This window comes from Sturnus vulgaris, chromosome 3, assembly GCF_052056855.1.
Source record: "Sturnus vulgaris isolate bStuVul1 chromosome 3, bStuVul1.hap1, whole genome shotgun sequence".
Lineage (NCBI taxonomy): Eukaryota > Metazoa > Chordata > Aves > Passeriformes > Sturnidae > Sturnus > Sturnus vulgaris.
This window is the reverse complement of record NC_142245.1, coordinates 9,197,496-9,213,052: the sequence shown is the minus strand read 5'-3', so window position 1 is coordinate 9,213,052 and position 15,557 is coordinate 9,197,496. Positions and strand designations below refer to the sequence as shown.

General features: G+C 41.9%; 1 protein-coding gene across 2 annotated transcripts in view; it reads right to left on the bottom strand.

Annotated features, from left to right (window-relative positions):
- Positions 1–15,557, bottom strand: part of AFTPH (aftiphilin) — a 49,672-nt gene that overhangs the window by 11,126 nt on the left and 22,989 nt on the right. For both annotated transcript variants that reach the window (XM_014890192.2, XM_088160961.1), the window contains exons 6-7: positions 7,934–8,056; positions 1,460–1,520 (exon numbers count right to left, since the gene is read on the bottom strand). In XM_014890192.2, coding sequence (XP_014745678.2) covers positions 1,460–1,520; positions 7,934–8,056 — 184 coding nt within the window. The remainder of the gene's footprint in view (positions 1–1,459; positions 1,521–7,933; positions 8,057–15,557) is intronic.

The following is a 15,557-nucleotide window of genomic DNA, read 5'->3' as shown; positions in this document are numbered from 1 at the left end:
AACTTAATTCAGTGCACATTTCCTCATGTACAATGCAGCAAGGAAATCAACGCTCGTAACTTTAAAATAGAAATATTTATTCCAATCTAAAAATGAGAAAGAGAACCAGCACGACCCAGAGAGAGAGATGTGACCAGTTAAAGGGAAACAATATATAGGTCAACTGATAGTTAAAATATAATGGGCTTTTTCTCCCCTCACTGAAATTGAAAGCCATTCTTTCATCAGGAAAACTTAGCAGATCTCAAATAGCAAAGAACAAAAAGGAAAAAAAAATCAAAATTTTATTTAGCAGCTTTAGGCTATTAATTATCATTATCTTAAAGCAGTGTGACCACTGGGTAATAAATGCCACTCTTATTTCCAGTTCCTCACTGGCAAATTATACTGTTCCCCTTTAGTACTAAAACAGAAATCAAACCAAGATACATTTTAAAGTTGTTTGTTAAAAAGAAACCATGATAATTGATTGAAGTAGTAAGACACCAGACAACAGCAAATGGGTCCATCCAGGCTTTCCTTCAGCACCACGATATTGCTATCCAAACTCTTACATCCCACACATTCTGCATCAACACAGTGTGGCAACACCAGTGCAGCATGAGATGCACTTTATCCGAGCCTAACTTTGAATTTGTGTGTCATCAATCAGTTGCTGTCAGCAGGTTTCTTGCAAAGGAGTTTCTTGATAGGTTTCTAGTCTGTCAATCAAACAAGTTTCCAGAACTTGTTTTATTTCCTTTGCATGCACTTACATTTCTGACACTGGAGGCAGTGGCACAACTCACTTTGCTATTAAAATAGACATAGGTGAAGGGTCTTTCAGGTGATGACTATATACATTTACAAATACAAATAAGTTTATAGCTACCTCTTTAATATATTAGCTATAATTAGCTCTTTAGTGTAAGCAAAAGTGATAATGAATGAAATCACATTTTTGAAATATAAAATTATCTTTAAATCTGAAAACTTTCAGCTCAGGAAGTGTATATTTTGCAAAGTTTCTGGTTAAAATATTGTGCTTTGAAGTAGCCACTATACAGAAATTTGTCATTCAGAGGATGTCTAAAGAGATAGCTGACTGGTGAAAAATACTTCTAAGAAGTAAAACTTATCAACCTAAAATGCTCATTTGTTCAGAGTTCATTATAATCTGCAGTTATACATAATGAAATGTTAATATTGCCACTGTGTCACTAGCATACGGCAAGAATCTAAAATAATACTTTACTTCATATTTTTCAAACTATGTAATACTTCACATAGGGGCACTGTTAATCAGAAAGAAAGCCTGAATTTCCAAAGTTAGGAGTGAGAAATAAGTATTATATATATTTTTATATATATGTGTGTGTGTATATATTTAAAAAAAATAATCAGCAGATAGATGTTTGTCTGAACTTTGTAGCTTTCTTATCTCTAGCTCTGGTGCTAGAGGCTCTACGGAGAGACGTACCATCTAAAGGGTTAGTAAGGCCACTGCTACTCCAGTCAAACTGGACAGGTGGTAGAGATTCCTAGAGTTGAAAAGTCAGAAATCAGATTTTATAGTCAGTTCAGGTTACAACAATGCAAAGCAGTTCAAACAACAGATTCTTTAGTGTCTAAACACTAAAAAAGACAACTAAATGATCAAGCCCCAACTTTTGGGAAGTGTGTATTTTCATAATATGCACTAGAGATTCAAAGTAGATTTGTTCTACCACAGGAAGTCCATTAAATTCTGTTACAGATTAGGTAACTTCTAACTCAAACAGGATTTGCAAATTAACAAAAACATGAATTGAATAACAAACCTTAAGGCATCATTGAAAATTAAATTATTACTCATGGAAGATGGGGCACTTAGCATAAAAAGTTATGTATACACAATTACAGGGCAAATTCAGAACATTGAAAGCTGCCTGTGCATCCATGCTTTGTCTTGATCATATATATTATTTATCATTAAACAACCCATCATTCTTTTGGTTTGTTTTACTCTTAAGAAACATAATCCCCACACGTGAGGGACAAACTATCAACACTCTTCACTCCATCCTCTTTAAAAATAGAAGTCCTGCAACTTATTATCCCTTCACAGTCAATTCATCCTGATCTATATACAAACCATTGGAAGCAATGCTTGAACAAGAGGAGTATGGAAATATTGACTCCTTCTGGGAGCCCATCTTTGCCTTTTGATTTCCTCTTGTTAAGCCTTTTGGACACAAGCAAGCAGCAGGGACCACGCTCTACAGCAGAGGTGTGTTCAGGTGCAGTGTAACTTGCAAGCACTGTCCTCCTGTACTCTCAGGACACAAGCTGATGGGACAGTAGCAAAAATATCTGAAAGAAGCTGAACCTTTCTATTTTTGTGCATTACACTCTGCTCTCTCCCCAGGGAAGTTAACTGTCATGGAGCACTGGGAAAGGATGTGCCCTCAACTTCCAATGAAACAATCACAGTATGGAAGAAACGCAATAGATGTTCTCAGCATTATTTTTTAAAATGCATCAGTACTTGTTAAGCTTCCAGTGGCTGAGCCATACCTTCTCTTTGCTTTTGTAGAAAATCAGCCTTCATTTTTTAATTTTAAAACTTCCAATCATCTGACACTGAAGAAAAATGCAGATTCACTAATTGAGACTGTAGCAACCTGAGGTAGATTTGTAGCACAAATGCTCATTGTAAAAGGCATTTCCTCAGTGCAAGATGTTTACAGGAAACAAAACAAAGAGAGCTGGAGATTTCTGTATTTACTTAAAGGAAAGCTTTTTCTAAGCAGACATTTACTATCTAATGTCTTAAAATACGTTCAATACTGAGCACAGCTTGAACAGTATTCTCTCCGTGGACGTTAAGAAACTGATTCTTCACATTTTACTTTGCTTTGGGAATGATATTACTGGCACTGAAATGACTTGCATGTCGATATAATGTCAGCAGTGTGGAAGCTCCACCTGATGAAGCAATGATTACTATCATCAGTATCTTGTTTAAACTTTGTCACATGTAAAATGCAGTAACATTAAAAGGAGTTTGTAGAAAAAGGGTAGTGAGGATGACAATTTAATAGCTTTCTGCCCTGAGCAAAATGAACTCAAATCGAAACAAAGTGGCTTCCTACCGACTGTCTTACTGAGGAAAACACCCAGCAGATTTTGTGTCAAAGGCCTGAGTCAGGACTGTGTGACAGAGCTGCATTGAAAAAGTAGCACCAATGGCTTGCTAAGCGTTTGCCTTTTAGGATGGCTTGACTCCCAGGTTTGATAAGGAAAGGACAAGTGATGTGATTAATTCTTCCTAAAACAGGAAAAAACGACTCTGACTCCAAATCAGTAAGAATATACCAAGTATATTTGTCTGCTCTGTGAGATGAGGCCACTCTGCTGACTCCAACTACTTTGCAAAAGAGAGGGTAAGTAAAGCAGCCCTCACCTATAGAGGATGCTGGCAAGCCTCAGTCTATACAGTAGCAAACAAAGTAAAAGAAGAAGGCAGAGGAAAAAGCAAAATTAAACAGAAAGTTTTCTGTTTCTAATTACCTCTGCCCTAAGAAAACTACACTGGGACACCTGAACACAGGCATTGAAACCTCAGCCAATGGGAACATACCCTGCAAATGGGAACAATGTTTAGCCTTCCTGAAACTGTAAGGTTGTTAGGCTACTGCAATTATATTTTTAGTTATATTCTTAAAGGAAAAGTGCCCAATCTAGGAGAATACTGAGAAATGGATCACACTGCTTTCATACCTCGAGGCCTCCATCTTAGATTACAGGACACAGTACAGAAATTGAAAAGCATACTCAGCTGTCAGAGTGCTACTCTGAATGTTAAGGAAGTAAGAAAGAGGAAATTAAAATGCCTGCTGGTTTTACTGCATCATATTTCACTTTGATACAAGCGAGAGATGTTTTCACACAGTAATTTTAGAATGTATTATGTAAGAGCTCTTATAATCCAAAAGAGTAAAATGTAAATGTTTGTGTCTGTGCCAATAATTACCCAAGGAAAATTAAACAAAATTTTAAAAAGGGAAGCATTTTGCTGTATTTAAGCTGGGTGAAAAGAATAAAAGGACTTGCAATACAAATACAATGTCAATATTTAGATGAATTCTACAAATGATCATCATACACATTCAAGAAAAAGCTTTACATGCAAGTAATTCATACATTTCATTGTGTGTATTCATTGGCAAAACTGCTCTTTCAAGACAACCCCTTTACACAGCTGTCACATCTGACAGAACAGCAAGTTTTGTAGCATCTCCTACCTGCAAATCTTTCTTACTCTGTGGACAAAGCTACACACACTCTCATACTCTTGGATCTTTCTCACACACACAACTGGAGAGCAGTTCCTGATGGAGCCTTTGGCTGGTGGCCAATAATATGGTAGTTTGCATCTGTCATTGTTAGAAGTCCTGATGGTCTCTTATGTAATTAAATGTGTTTTTAGAGACTGTCACCCCACAGGGTTTAATTAAGGTTCAGTCCCTAATAGCCAGCAAGTGTAAGACGTATATTTCTATTATAACCTGATCCCTAATTCAGTGGCTTACATGCAAGCAGATGGGCTGTAATGGGCACTTGCAGAAAAGAATCACTGGTAATTTTCTTCTGGAAAGGTCTGGGTCACTGCAGATTTTTATTCCAACATAAAACTTACTAAGTAAAACTTGGCAGGTAACCCCACCAAAGAAACATAGTCCCAAATAGAGAGAAGAGAACGCTTTGAAGCAATAGCAGAAGAGCAGAAATATCTGGACAACTTTTTTTAAAAAATCCAAAGAGAAGCAAATAAATAAACTTTAACCAGAAAACAGTATCAAACCAAGAGAAAGCAGTCATCATTAAGTCCAGACAGCAACCCTTTAAACGAACACTGGAGTGTATTTTGCATGCACTGCCTCAAGACTTGGCTGTGATGTAGAAGCCCACTAGAGCTGTATAAAAAAGAGAAAACCACCTGTCTTGGGTCTCACAATCAAAGGGTGCCAATTTCACCAGCCACTCCTTACACCTGATGTGCCTTGACAGAGCCTTTTACTTCAGCCCTGTGAAGTCTGAGACACCATGGTTAGATCAAGGCAACTGTAATCAGCGGATTATTTCATATTCTATTTACTGCCTTAAATTTATGAGCACAGAGGAACAGAGAAATAAACCCCTCAACTGTCAAGATAAACAAAAGATCAAGGAAGAATTTAGATGCTACCTTCAAATATAAAAGAGAATGACTCTACAAAAATCCTCCTTATGCAATAAACTAATGCGACAAACCAGTCAGTAACTTGCTTGTGAAGTCACTTTGAAAACCCTTGTCCTTATAGCTTAAATGGCCCAGATGGAAATTTGCCCACTCTATTTCCACAGCCTAACTCAGTGAGACCCACTGCAGGGAATGAAGGCAAAACATTTAGAGTTTATATCACAACTAGGAAGAAACATTGCAGCTCATTTGCTGCTTTTTACCTCATTCTATTAGTTCTAGAGTTCCCAATTTCAAATCTCTGCATGCTTTTGTCTGTTTGTCTAAAACAAAAACATTTAGGAGGCATTTCTGTGTTTCTACAAATATTCTTTCCACTATTGCTTTTGCCTCATCAGTCTTCCAAAGTCTTATTCCCTTACCAGGAAGTCATACACATACATGCACAGACACTGATCCATATACAAGTGCCATAAATGCCAGCCCTTGAACAGAGAACTTTCCCATGAGCAAAAAACATCAATCTATCAACCAGAGCCTCTCCTTCCAAAGAGAGTGCCAATATTCTGAAGTTTCTGAAAGTAGGGATAAATCATCATTCTGAAAATGGATGAATTCAGAAGTTTAATGAAATAATTACACATTAACCAGATACACTTAAGAGATACTTGAATTGTTGCACCTAAATCACTTGCATTTAGAATAAGTAGTTTCACAATAAGAACAATTTTAGAATAAGAAGTTTCAGAGTCCACAAAAACTGCTTGTATTTCCACTGAATACTTTAACAATGTTTGTAGTATAGTTCCTAACAAAATGCTCAGACACATCATCTTATTACCACAACAATCTGAAATATCCTGAAAGAGCCATTTGCACAATGTGATGTGAAACTGGATTTACCCCAAAGCAAACAGAAGCCACCAATCATTGACAGAAGATGAGACCAAGAAAGATAGGCGGTTTCTGAGGTAGAGAATTGATTGTTCACAACCTGAAACTTCCAGAATGTCATCTAACTGAGGCCTCCTAGAGTTCTGAATGGTTACTATCTCTAATCCATCTCTTCCCCAAAATGTTATTTTAGTATTTGTCTTTTTGGAAAAGCTAATCTAATGCTAACAGTGCAGACAGACAGCACAGAAGCTTCTCAGATGTATTCATGGACCACAACTGTTGAACAGAGATGGCCTTGTCAGAACAAGCTATGGGACAAGATCATGAAACTGTGAAAAGTAATGGGAAATTCTGTAGCAGGAATTCATACACACAGAAAAAGAGAGACTTTGGTAAGTAGAGGTTCTTATTTTCAGCACTGTGACGGTCAAGCAATTGAGAAAATGGCACTTGTCAGAAATGTTGCTACTGCAGGCTCTCACAGCTCTCTACACTGTTTAGCACATGGCTTAATTTATGTTTTCTCCTCTGTAAAAAAGGGTACTTTGAATGCTGCAAAAAGACCATGAAATTTTACTACTTTCTTACCACACAGTAGACTTCTTCAGGTCAGACTGTTTGCAGTAATCACTACTGTTACCTTTTCTTATATCCTGTTCAGCTGCTCAGTTCCACTACATATGAGGAGCAGCACAGGAAGCACCAAACGTGTACTGCTGTATAAAACAACATCAGCTCTGAGCCCACTGACTAACTGCTACTCAATAATGAAAAACAATTCTCTGCTACAAGCATGTCATACTCTGCAGTGTGACAGAGCAAGGACTGCAAGAACATCACTGCAGTCACAAGTACCTACTGTTAAGGTTAGGTAGCCCAAGAATAATTATTTTTGGAATGCCTTCAATCAGAAGTCATGAGCATAAAAGGTAACTGAAAATACTGGGTGGATTAAACATTTAAGACCTGCACTAAGGAGGGACACAGTGGAGTCTCTGAATATGTACTGAGCATCACTGTAATGACACCAAAAATGAAATATCTCTGCATATCCCATTAGCTTGTTGACAACCACACACATCGCACATGCATGGCATTCAAGTGCTCCTCTAATATCCTTACATCAAAACAACAACAAAGAATTCGTGAAATTCAAAAGCTCACTCCTAAACTCCTCTGAATTAATTTCGTATCAGATTTTAAAGACAGAGAAGCCAGCAAAGCAACTGTGTGTAACTGATAATTCAATAAAATTTGGCACAAAGTGCCAAGATAATTCATACAATCAAAAAGTCAGACACATATGCTTGTAATGACCACACCCAAAATCTCTCTCCAGGCAGATGGGCTGCTTTTCATGACACTGAAGAAGTAAGAAAGGGCAAAAGGAAATGAACATGAACAGTATAAATATAAATAGGATAATTCAGAAAATCAAGTGCTAACCAACATGTAGAACAACCTCCAACAGTAAGTTCCAGAATAAGCAAAGATGGAGAACTTGAGCCAGAGGTCAGATGAGTCTAACATTACATGTAAAATCTGTCTAACTGCCTACTGCCTTCCTTTGAGAGCAAACTGCTGGGCAACAGTAAGGATCATCAGGACTCTGAAATGGTGGCCACCAACTGCTACAGCCTCATCATAGGGACTGCCAGTCACACATGAAAAGCAGATCCAAGAGCAGGACTTCAATCTGACACAAACAACACCTGCCTTTTACATACATGTGTCTTTGAATACACCATCCAGATATTTTAAAGAGACAAGGCATCCCATTATTTCCCTCATTCTTTCTTTTCCTCTCCTCACCCTTCTCTCTCCATTTTTTACCTGGAACTGATAGGATGCACATGTGTTCATCTCTGGTGATACAGGAGGTGTCTGTCCTATTGAAGCTATTTTTTCTGCTGCAGATACTGGTTTCAAAGGTTCCTTGGTAGGTTCTAACATACCCTGAAGAAATAAACAAACAAGCAAACGAAATCTAATTTTAAGAAAATTATTGCACATGCAGACACACGCATTTACAGACATTTCAAGAACTGCAGATGCCAAAACTAGAACACACTACTAGGTAGTACTACCTTCAACTAAGGGCTTGGGGGTAACCATGTATCTCTGGGACACTTTCACTGTGTCAAGAGGGGGAGGAGTAGATGGAGCAGGGGAAGATCATCCTAGGTCCTTAGGCCTAAGGAACATTTTAGAGCAGTTACAAAAACCCAAGTGTTGAGCTGGAACTTGCTTTCAACTTTCAGCAATGTAATTTAAGTTACTTGATAAGGTGATGTCTTCTCCCAAGAGTGTGTTGACTATCCCAGAACTATCAAATGACCCATCACAAAAGTACAAGTGCATTCATTTCATTCCATTTCAACAATTAAGTAATCCACAAGAAACAAATTAAATTCAGAATGATACCAAGAATGATAATTACTGGGATACAAATAAATGCATTAAGAAGCATTAAGAAAATAAACTCACATTTTTAATTTTAAGCAAACATTTCAAATATAGATAAATTATGAAAAATGTATGAAATATGATCTTGAAAAAAAATGGAGGGTGAGAAGATCTATAGAAAGCTCAAAGTTTGCACTGAGACAGGCCAACCACCCAAGAACAATAAGAAACCCCCAAATAAAAGCAGGGGATTTGCAACTACAGCATCTTAAACAATTTTCAGGAAGTCACTTGTCAAGATCAGCTGTCCTACAGATGTTTCTACACCATATTAGGGGAGCTTTGAATTTACCTGCCAATTAAATAATTTCTTCTGGACAGCAGAGAAACACAGAGAGCAATGTGGCAGCAGATAGCAGCAAGCCACTTTACTCCTATTATCACTGTTATCCAGCTTTTTCTGTGCAGAACTATATAAAAATTTAGAAGACAATTAATCAGCAACAACAATCTGTTGCAAAAAATAATTGCATGTGTTGCAAACATGGTCCTGCTCACAAACAGAAGAAAACAGCAATATCTCTGAGTTGCTTTAATTATCTGTATCAGAATACCATGTTTACATCCAAAGAAGTACATGAGCTGACTGACCTTGATGCATCAGAAAACTGCAGAAGTGTCTTGGGGTGACTGTATGATGCCTATATCCCCAAATCGTCTGTTCTGATGATGTTGAATATTAAATTCTGCAACTTTAAGACTGGTTCCAGGAGTGAAAGGACGGGGGGGGGAAGAAGAAGTGCAGAGTTTGTTATCAGAGACTGCACGGGCTCCCCCGCATTCCTGCTCTTCGGACTGTGTTGTCTGCGGTGGACAGGGAGAGAGAGCTCTCCTTTGCTCTTGGTTAGTTTTTTGGCTAGCTGAGGCAGAGAAGCCCCCTGGATTGTTTTTTTCCCCTTCTTCTGTTTTCCTGGAACTGTTTGAACCTGCTTTGGACTAAAAACCCAGAAGAGCACCGGGAGCTCACACCTGTGGCCCACCAGGCCTGGCCTGGGCCGCAGCATTTCCCATCACCGGAGGGACTGAGAACAGACTGAGTGAGCCGGGCAGCCCATGGAAAGAACTCTTCTAAATCTGCCATCTCCCCGGAACGGCAAGAGGTTTTGCTGTTTGATATTGTTCATTGTTGTGCAGGGAGGTGTGTTGCCTGTTGAATAAACAGTTTTCTTTTTTCTACTTCTCTCCAATTTTTTTCCCCTTTTTCCAGAGGGACCTCATTCAGAGGTTTCCTCCCAAATTTGCCCTAAACCAGGACAAATATCTTTGGCGCCCAACGTGGGGCTCGAGAAAGTCTAAAAAAACCTGTTCTGATTGCATTTTGATTATACTTACTCTGTATTGGGGTAAAGCAGTCAGTAACCATGTTGTTTGAAGTCATAATGTCTGCTGTGTCTGTCACGGTAGAGGCCTTTATGGGTCTCGGGTCTCTAGGCTTTTTTGAGGTTTTAATACCTTTCTGGTCTCTGGGCTTTTTTTCTTATCCAGAGATAGCTCCAGTAGTGTCCCTAACGTGCAGTTTTTTCAGTAGAGGAGCACGAATTAGAAAAGCTATTGTGCTGGGCTCAGTGATAATGATTCATAGAAAATTCATAAAGCTACTGGAGTTTGTTCCAGGTATCTATGGTTTATGGTTTCTTCGTCCTACCCTGCATCCCAGTTCTAATAGCATGTTTTGGGGTTTCATTAGTAATTGCACCCAGTTTGTTAGAGGAGGAGCAGGGGATGAGGCTTTACAGCCTTTACTTTCTTTTTTCTCCCTTGAATCTGTTAAGTTAATTCTTGAGGATGTTCAGTTTCCCCTGAATGTCAAGGAAACCGCCGTCCTGGTATTTAATCTGGTAAGCTTCCTCTACACAGTTTGCAGCCTCTCTAGAGTGAGGGCTGAGGTGTCCAGAGGAGCTGATGGGACCCCTGACCCAGGAGTAGGCCCAGGTGTGGAAAATTCTGAGTGGTGTGGGGAATGGGAGAAAATGGGTAGAACCCTGAAGAAATTTTCTGATCCCCCAGCCTGGGAATTTTCACATGAACCCAGACGAGGTGGGGAAATATCTGGAAGAGAAGTGCCATGATGATTCTAATGAGAAAAGGATCATTGCAATAAGCTGGGCCCTGGCATATGCTTATCACACACTGCTAAATACTGTAGGGCAGCAGAGAGAGGCACAAGGGCAGGGAGATAAACCAGCCAATACCCCAGTCACTCAAGTTGTAGCTAAACCAGATAGTAAACCTAAGCCACTGGCAATTGCTGCAGGAAGAAAACACACCAGCAAAACTGATTGGCCAGTGGACGATGATGATGAGGGGGAAGGACCCTCAAGGCAGGCTTCCGATACAAAATCAGAAGTCAGAACAACTGGCACAGGATCAGAAGCCAATATTGAGTCCCTATCTCTGAAAGACCTTCGTGGCCTGAGAAAGCATTACACCCGACAACCTGATGAATCTATAATTAGTTGGCTAGTCCGCCTCTGGGATGCTGCAGGCAAGGCTACAATTCTGGATGGCACTGAAGCCAGGCATTTGGGATCCGTGTCACATGATCCAGTTATTGACCAAGGAATGATGAGGGGGGCTAATCCTCAGAGTCTCTGGGCATGGGTCCTGGAAACTGTGGCACAAAGATACCTGTGTGCAGATGATCTCTATATGCAGCAAACCAAATGGAAGACCATAGAAAAGGGATTCAACGCTTGAGAGAAATGGCAGTGGCAGAGATTGTCTTTTCAGATGACCTAACAACTAGGAATCCAGACTTGGTACCATGTACACCTGTGATGTGGCAAAAACTTGTACGACTTGGGCCACAAGAATACACTTCTGCTTTAGCAATAATGAAGGGGGATGACAGGGAGGAGACTGTGCTCGATATGGCGAAGAAGCTCTGAGCATATGCAGATGCCCTGCATGGCCCAACACATGCCAGAATTGCAGCTGTGGAAACATGTCTGCAGAAATTAGAAGATAGGATGGAGGAGAATCATAAGAGACTCAGGGAGGAGATTAAAGAGGACATTCTCCAAATCTCGGCTATACAGATCAAAGGTTCTGGCCCCAAACGTAAACATTCCCTAGATGGGGAGAGAAGACTCTTCCCACGAGCTGAATTGTGGTCTTTCCTGCGTGATTCTGGAGAAAACATGAAGAAGTGGGATGGAAAACCTACTACTGCTCTGGTAAAACGGGTGCTTGAATTGCAGGACAGCAAGATGCAGAGAGGGAGTTCCACTAAAAGGGAAGCAGCTCCAATTGCCCATAGCCAAACTGCCAAGTACGATGACGATGATGATGATATGTCCGAGCCCCTTGAAGGACCCTCCAAGACATATGCTCAAGGAAAGAAGAATAACCAGGCTTAGAGGGGCCCTGCCTCTAGCCAGGTATAGGCTAGGGAAAACCCTGTTTTTTGGACTGTGTGGATTCGTTGGCCTGGCACATCTGAACCACAAAAATATAAGGCCTTGGTCAACACCGGTTCACAGTGCACACTAATCCCATCAAGACATGTGGGGACAGAATCTGTTTCTATTGCTGGTATAACAGGGGGATCATAGGATTTTACTTTGGTGGAAGCGGAGGTGAGCCTGACTAGAAATGAATGGAAGAAACACCCTATTGTGACTGGTCCAGGGGCCCCACGCATTTTCGGCATAGACTTCCTCCAAAATGGGTATTTCAGAGATCCAAAGGGACTCAGGTGGGCTTTTGGAATAGCTGCTATAGAGGCAGAGGGCATTAAACGATTGAACACCTTGCCAGGACTATCAGAAAACCCATCTGCAGTAGGACTCCTGAAGGTGAAGGAGCAACAAGTGACAATTGCCACCTCGACAGTGCACCGCCGGCAGTACCGGACGAATCGAGATGCCGTGATCCCCATCCACAAGATGATCTGTGAGCTGGAGAGCCAAGGGGTGGTCAGCAAAACCCACTCACCCTTCAACAGCCCCATCTGGCCTGTGCGTAAATCTGAAGGACAATGGAGATTGACTGCGGACTATCGTGCATTGAATGAAGTGACTCCACCACTGAGTGCTGCTGTGCCAGACATGCTGGAACTCCAGTACGAGCTGGAGTCCAAGGCAGCCAAGTGGTATGCCACCATTGACATCGCCAATGCATTTTTCTCCATTCCTCTGGCAGCAGAGTGCAGGCCTCAGTTTGCTTTCACCTGGAGGGGTGTGCAGTACACGTGGAACTGACTGCCCCAGGGGTGGAAACACAGCCCCACCATTTGCCATGGGCTGATCCAGGCTGCACTAGAAAAGGGTGAGGCTCCAGAACATCTGCAGTACATCGATGATATATCATCGTGTGGAGGAACACAGCAGCAGAAGTATTTGAGAAAGGAAAGAAAATCATCCAGATTCTCCTGAAAGCTGGTTTTGCCATCAAGAAAAGCAAAGTCAAAGGACCTGCCCGAGAGATCCAGTTCCTGGGAGTGAAGTGGCAAGATGGACGGCGCCAGATTCCCACTGAGATCATCAATAAGATCACTGCAACGTCTCCACCAACCAGCAAGAAGGAAACACAAGCTTTCATAGGTTTTTGGAGAATGCACATTCCTGAGTACAGCCAGATTGTGAGCCCTCTTTACCTGGTCACCCACAAGAAGAACGATTTCCACTGGGGCCCTGAGCAGCAGCAAGCCTTTGCCCAGATCAAGCAGGAGATTGCTCATGCAGTAGCCCTTGGCCCATTCAAGACAGGACAAGATGTGAAGAATGTGCTCTATTCGACTGCTGGGAACCATGGTCTGTCCTGGAGCCTTTGGCAGAAGGTGCCTGGGGAGACTCGAGGGTGACCTCTGGGATTCTGGAGCCAAAGTTACAGAGGGTCTGAGGCCAACTACACTCCAACAGAGAAGGAGATCTTGGCTGCCTATGAAGGGGTTCAAGCTGCCTCAGAGGTGATTGGCACAGAAACACAACTCCTCCTGGCACCCCGACTGCCAGTGCTGGGGTGGATGTTCAAAGCAAAGGTTCCTTCTACCCACCATGCCACTGACACCACATGGAGTAAATGGATTGCCCTCATCACACAATGCGCCTGTATTGGAAACTTGAATCACCCTGGGATTTTGGAGATAATTACCAACTGGCCGGAAGGGGAAGACTTTGGTCTTGCTGACGAAGAGGAACAGGAACAAGTGACCCAGGCTGAAGAAGCCCCACCGTATAACCAACTGCCAGCAGATGAAACATGCTATGCTCTTTTCACTGACGGTTCCTGCCGCATCATGGGGATGAACCGGAAGTGGAAAGCAGCCATATGGAGCCCCACACGACAGGTTGCACAAGCTACCAAAGGAGAAGGTGGATCAAGTCAACTTGCTGAACTCAAAGCTGTTCAGCTGGCCCTGGACATTGCTGAAAGAGAGAAGTGGCCAAAGCTCTACCTTTACACTGATTCATGGATGGTAGCCAATGCTCTGTGGGGTTGGCTGGAAAGGTGGAAAAAGGCTAACTGGCAATGTAGGGGAAAACCAGTTTGGGCTGCTGACGAGTGGAAAGACATTGTCACTCGGGTAGAAAGGCTACCTGTGAAAGTCTGTCATGTAGATGCCCATGTCCCCAAAAGTAGAGCTAATGAGGAGCATCAAAACAACAAACAGGTAGATCAGGCGGCACAGATAAAGGTGTCAAAGATAGACTTAGACTGGCAGCACAAGGGAGAGTTGTTCCTGGCTTGATGGGCCCATGATGCCTCAGGCCACCAGGGTAGAGATGCTACCTATAAGTGGGGATGAGACCAAGGGGTGGATCTAACCATGGACAGAATTTCTCAAGTTATCCATGACTGTGAGACGTGTGCTGCCATCAAGCAGGCCAAGCGGGTGAAGCCCCTCTGGTATGGGGGGCGATGGGCCACATATAAGTATGGAGAGGCCTGGCAGATTGACTACATCACACTGCCCCAGACACGCCAAGGTAAGCGCTATGTACTGACCATAGTGGAAGCCACCACTGGATGGTTAGAGACCTACCCTGTGCCTCACGCCACTGCTCGGAACACCATCTTGGGCCTTGAGAAACAAGTTTGGTGGAGGCATGGTACCCCTGAGAGAATTGAGTCAGAAAATGGGACTCATTTCAAGAATAACCTTATCAACACCTGGGCCAAAGAACATGGTATTGAGTGGGTGTACCATATCCCCTACCATGCACCAGCTGCAGGGAAGATGGAGAGGTACAATGGACTGTTAAAAACCACATTGAAATCATTGGATGGGGGATCTTTTAAGAATTGGGAGCGGCATTTAGCAAAGGCCACCTGGTTAGTTAATACCCAAGGTTCCACAAATCGAGCAGGCCCTGCCCAGTCTGAGTCCTTGCATACAGTAGATGGAAATAAAGTCCCAGTGGTGCATGCTAGGGGTTTGTTAGGGATCAATTTGTTTGGATCAATTCTGCCTCAAATACAGACAAACCCATTCATGGGATTGTTTTTGCTCAAGGACCAGGTTGCACAGGGTGGATAATGCAGAAGGATGGGACAGCACGATGTGTAACTCAGGGAGATCTAATTGTTGGGTGAGAACCATATGTAAATATTACTATTGAATATCACTGTCAGTGTCTGTCTATAGCTGTATCTTGTATATATATGTGTGTATGATGTATGTGTTTATAGAATTAGAGTGTGTATCAGATACGGTAGTAAGCTGACGATATGGGGATAAGGGGTGGAATGTCTTGGGGTGACTGTATGATGGCTATATCCCCAAATCGTCTGTTCTGTTGGTGTTGAATATTAAATTCTGCAACTTTAGGACTGGTTCCAGGAGTGAAAGGGCATGGGGGGGAAGAAGAAGTGCAGAGTTTGTTATCAGAGACTGCACGGGCTCCCCCGCATTCCTGCTCTTCGGACTGTGTTGTCTGCGGTGGACAGGGAGAGAGAGCTCTCCTTTGCTCTTGGTTAGTTTTTTGGCTAGCTGAGGCAGAGAAGCCCCCTGGATTGTTTTTTTCCCCTTCTTCTGTTTTCCTGGAAC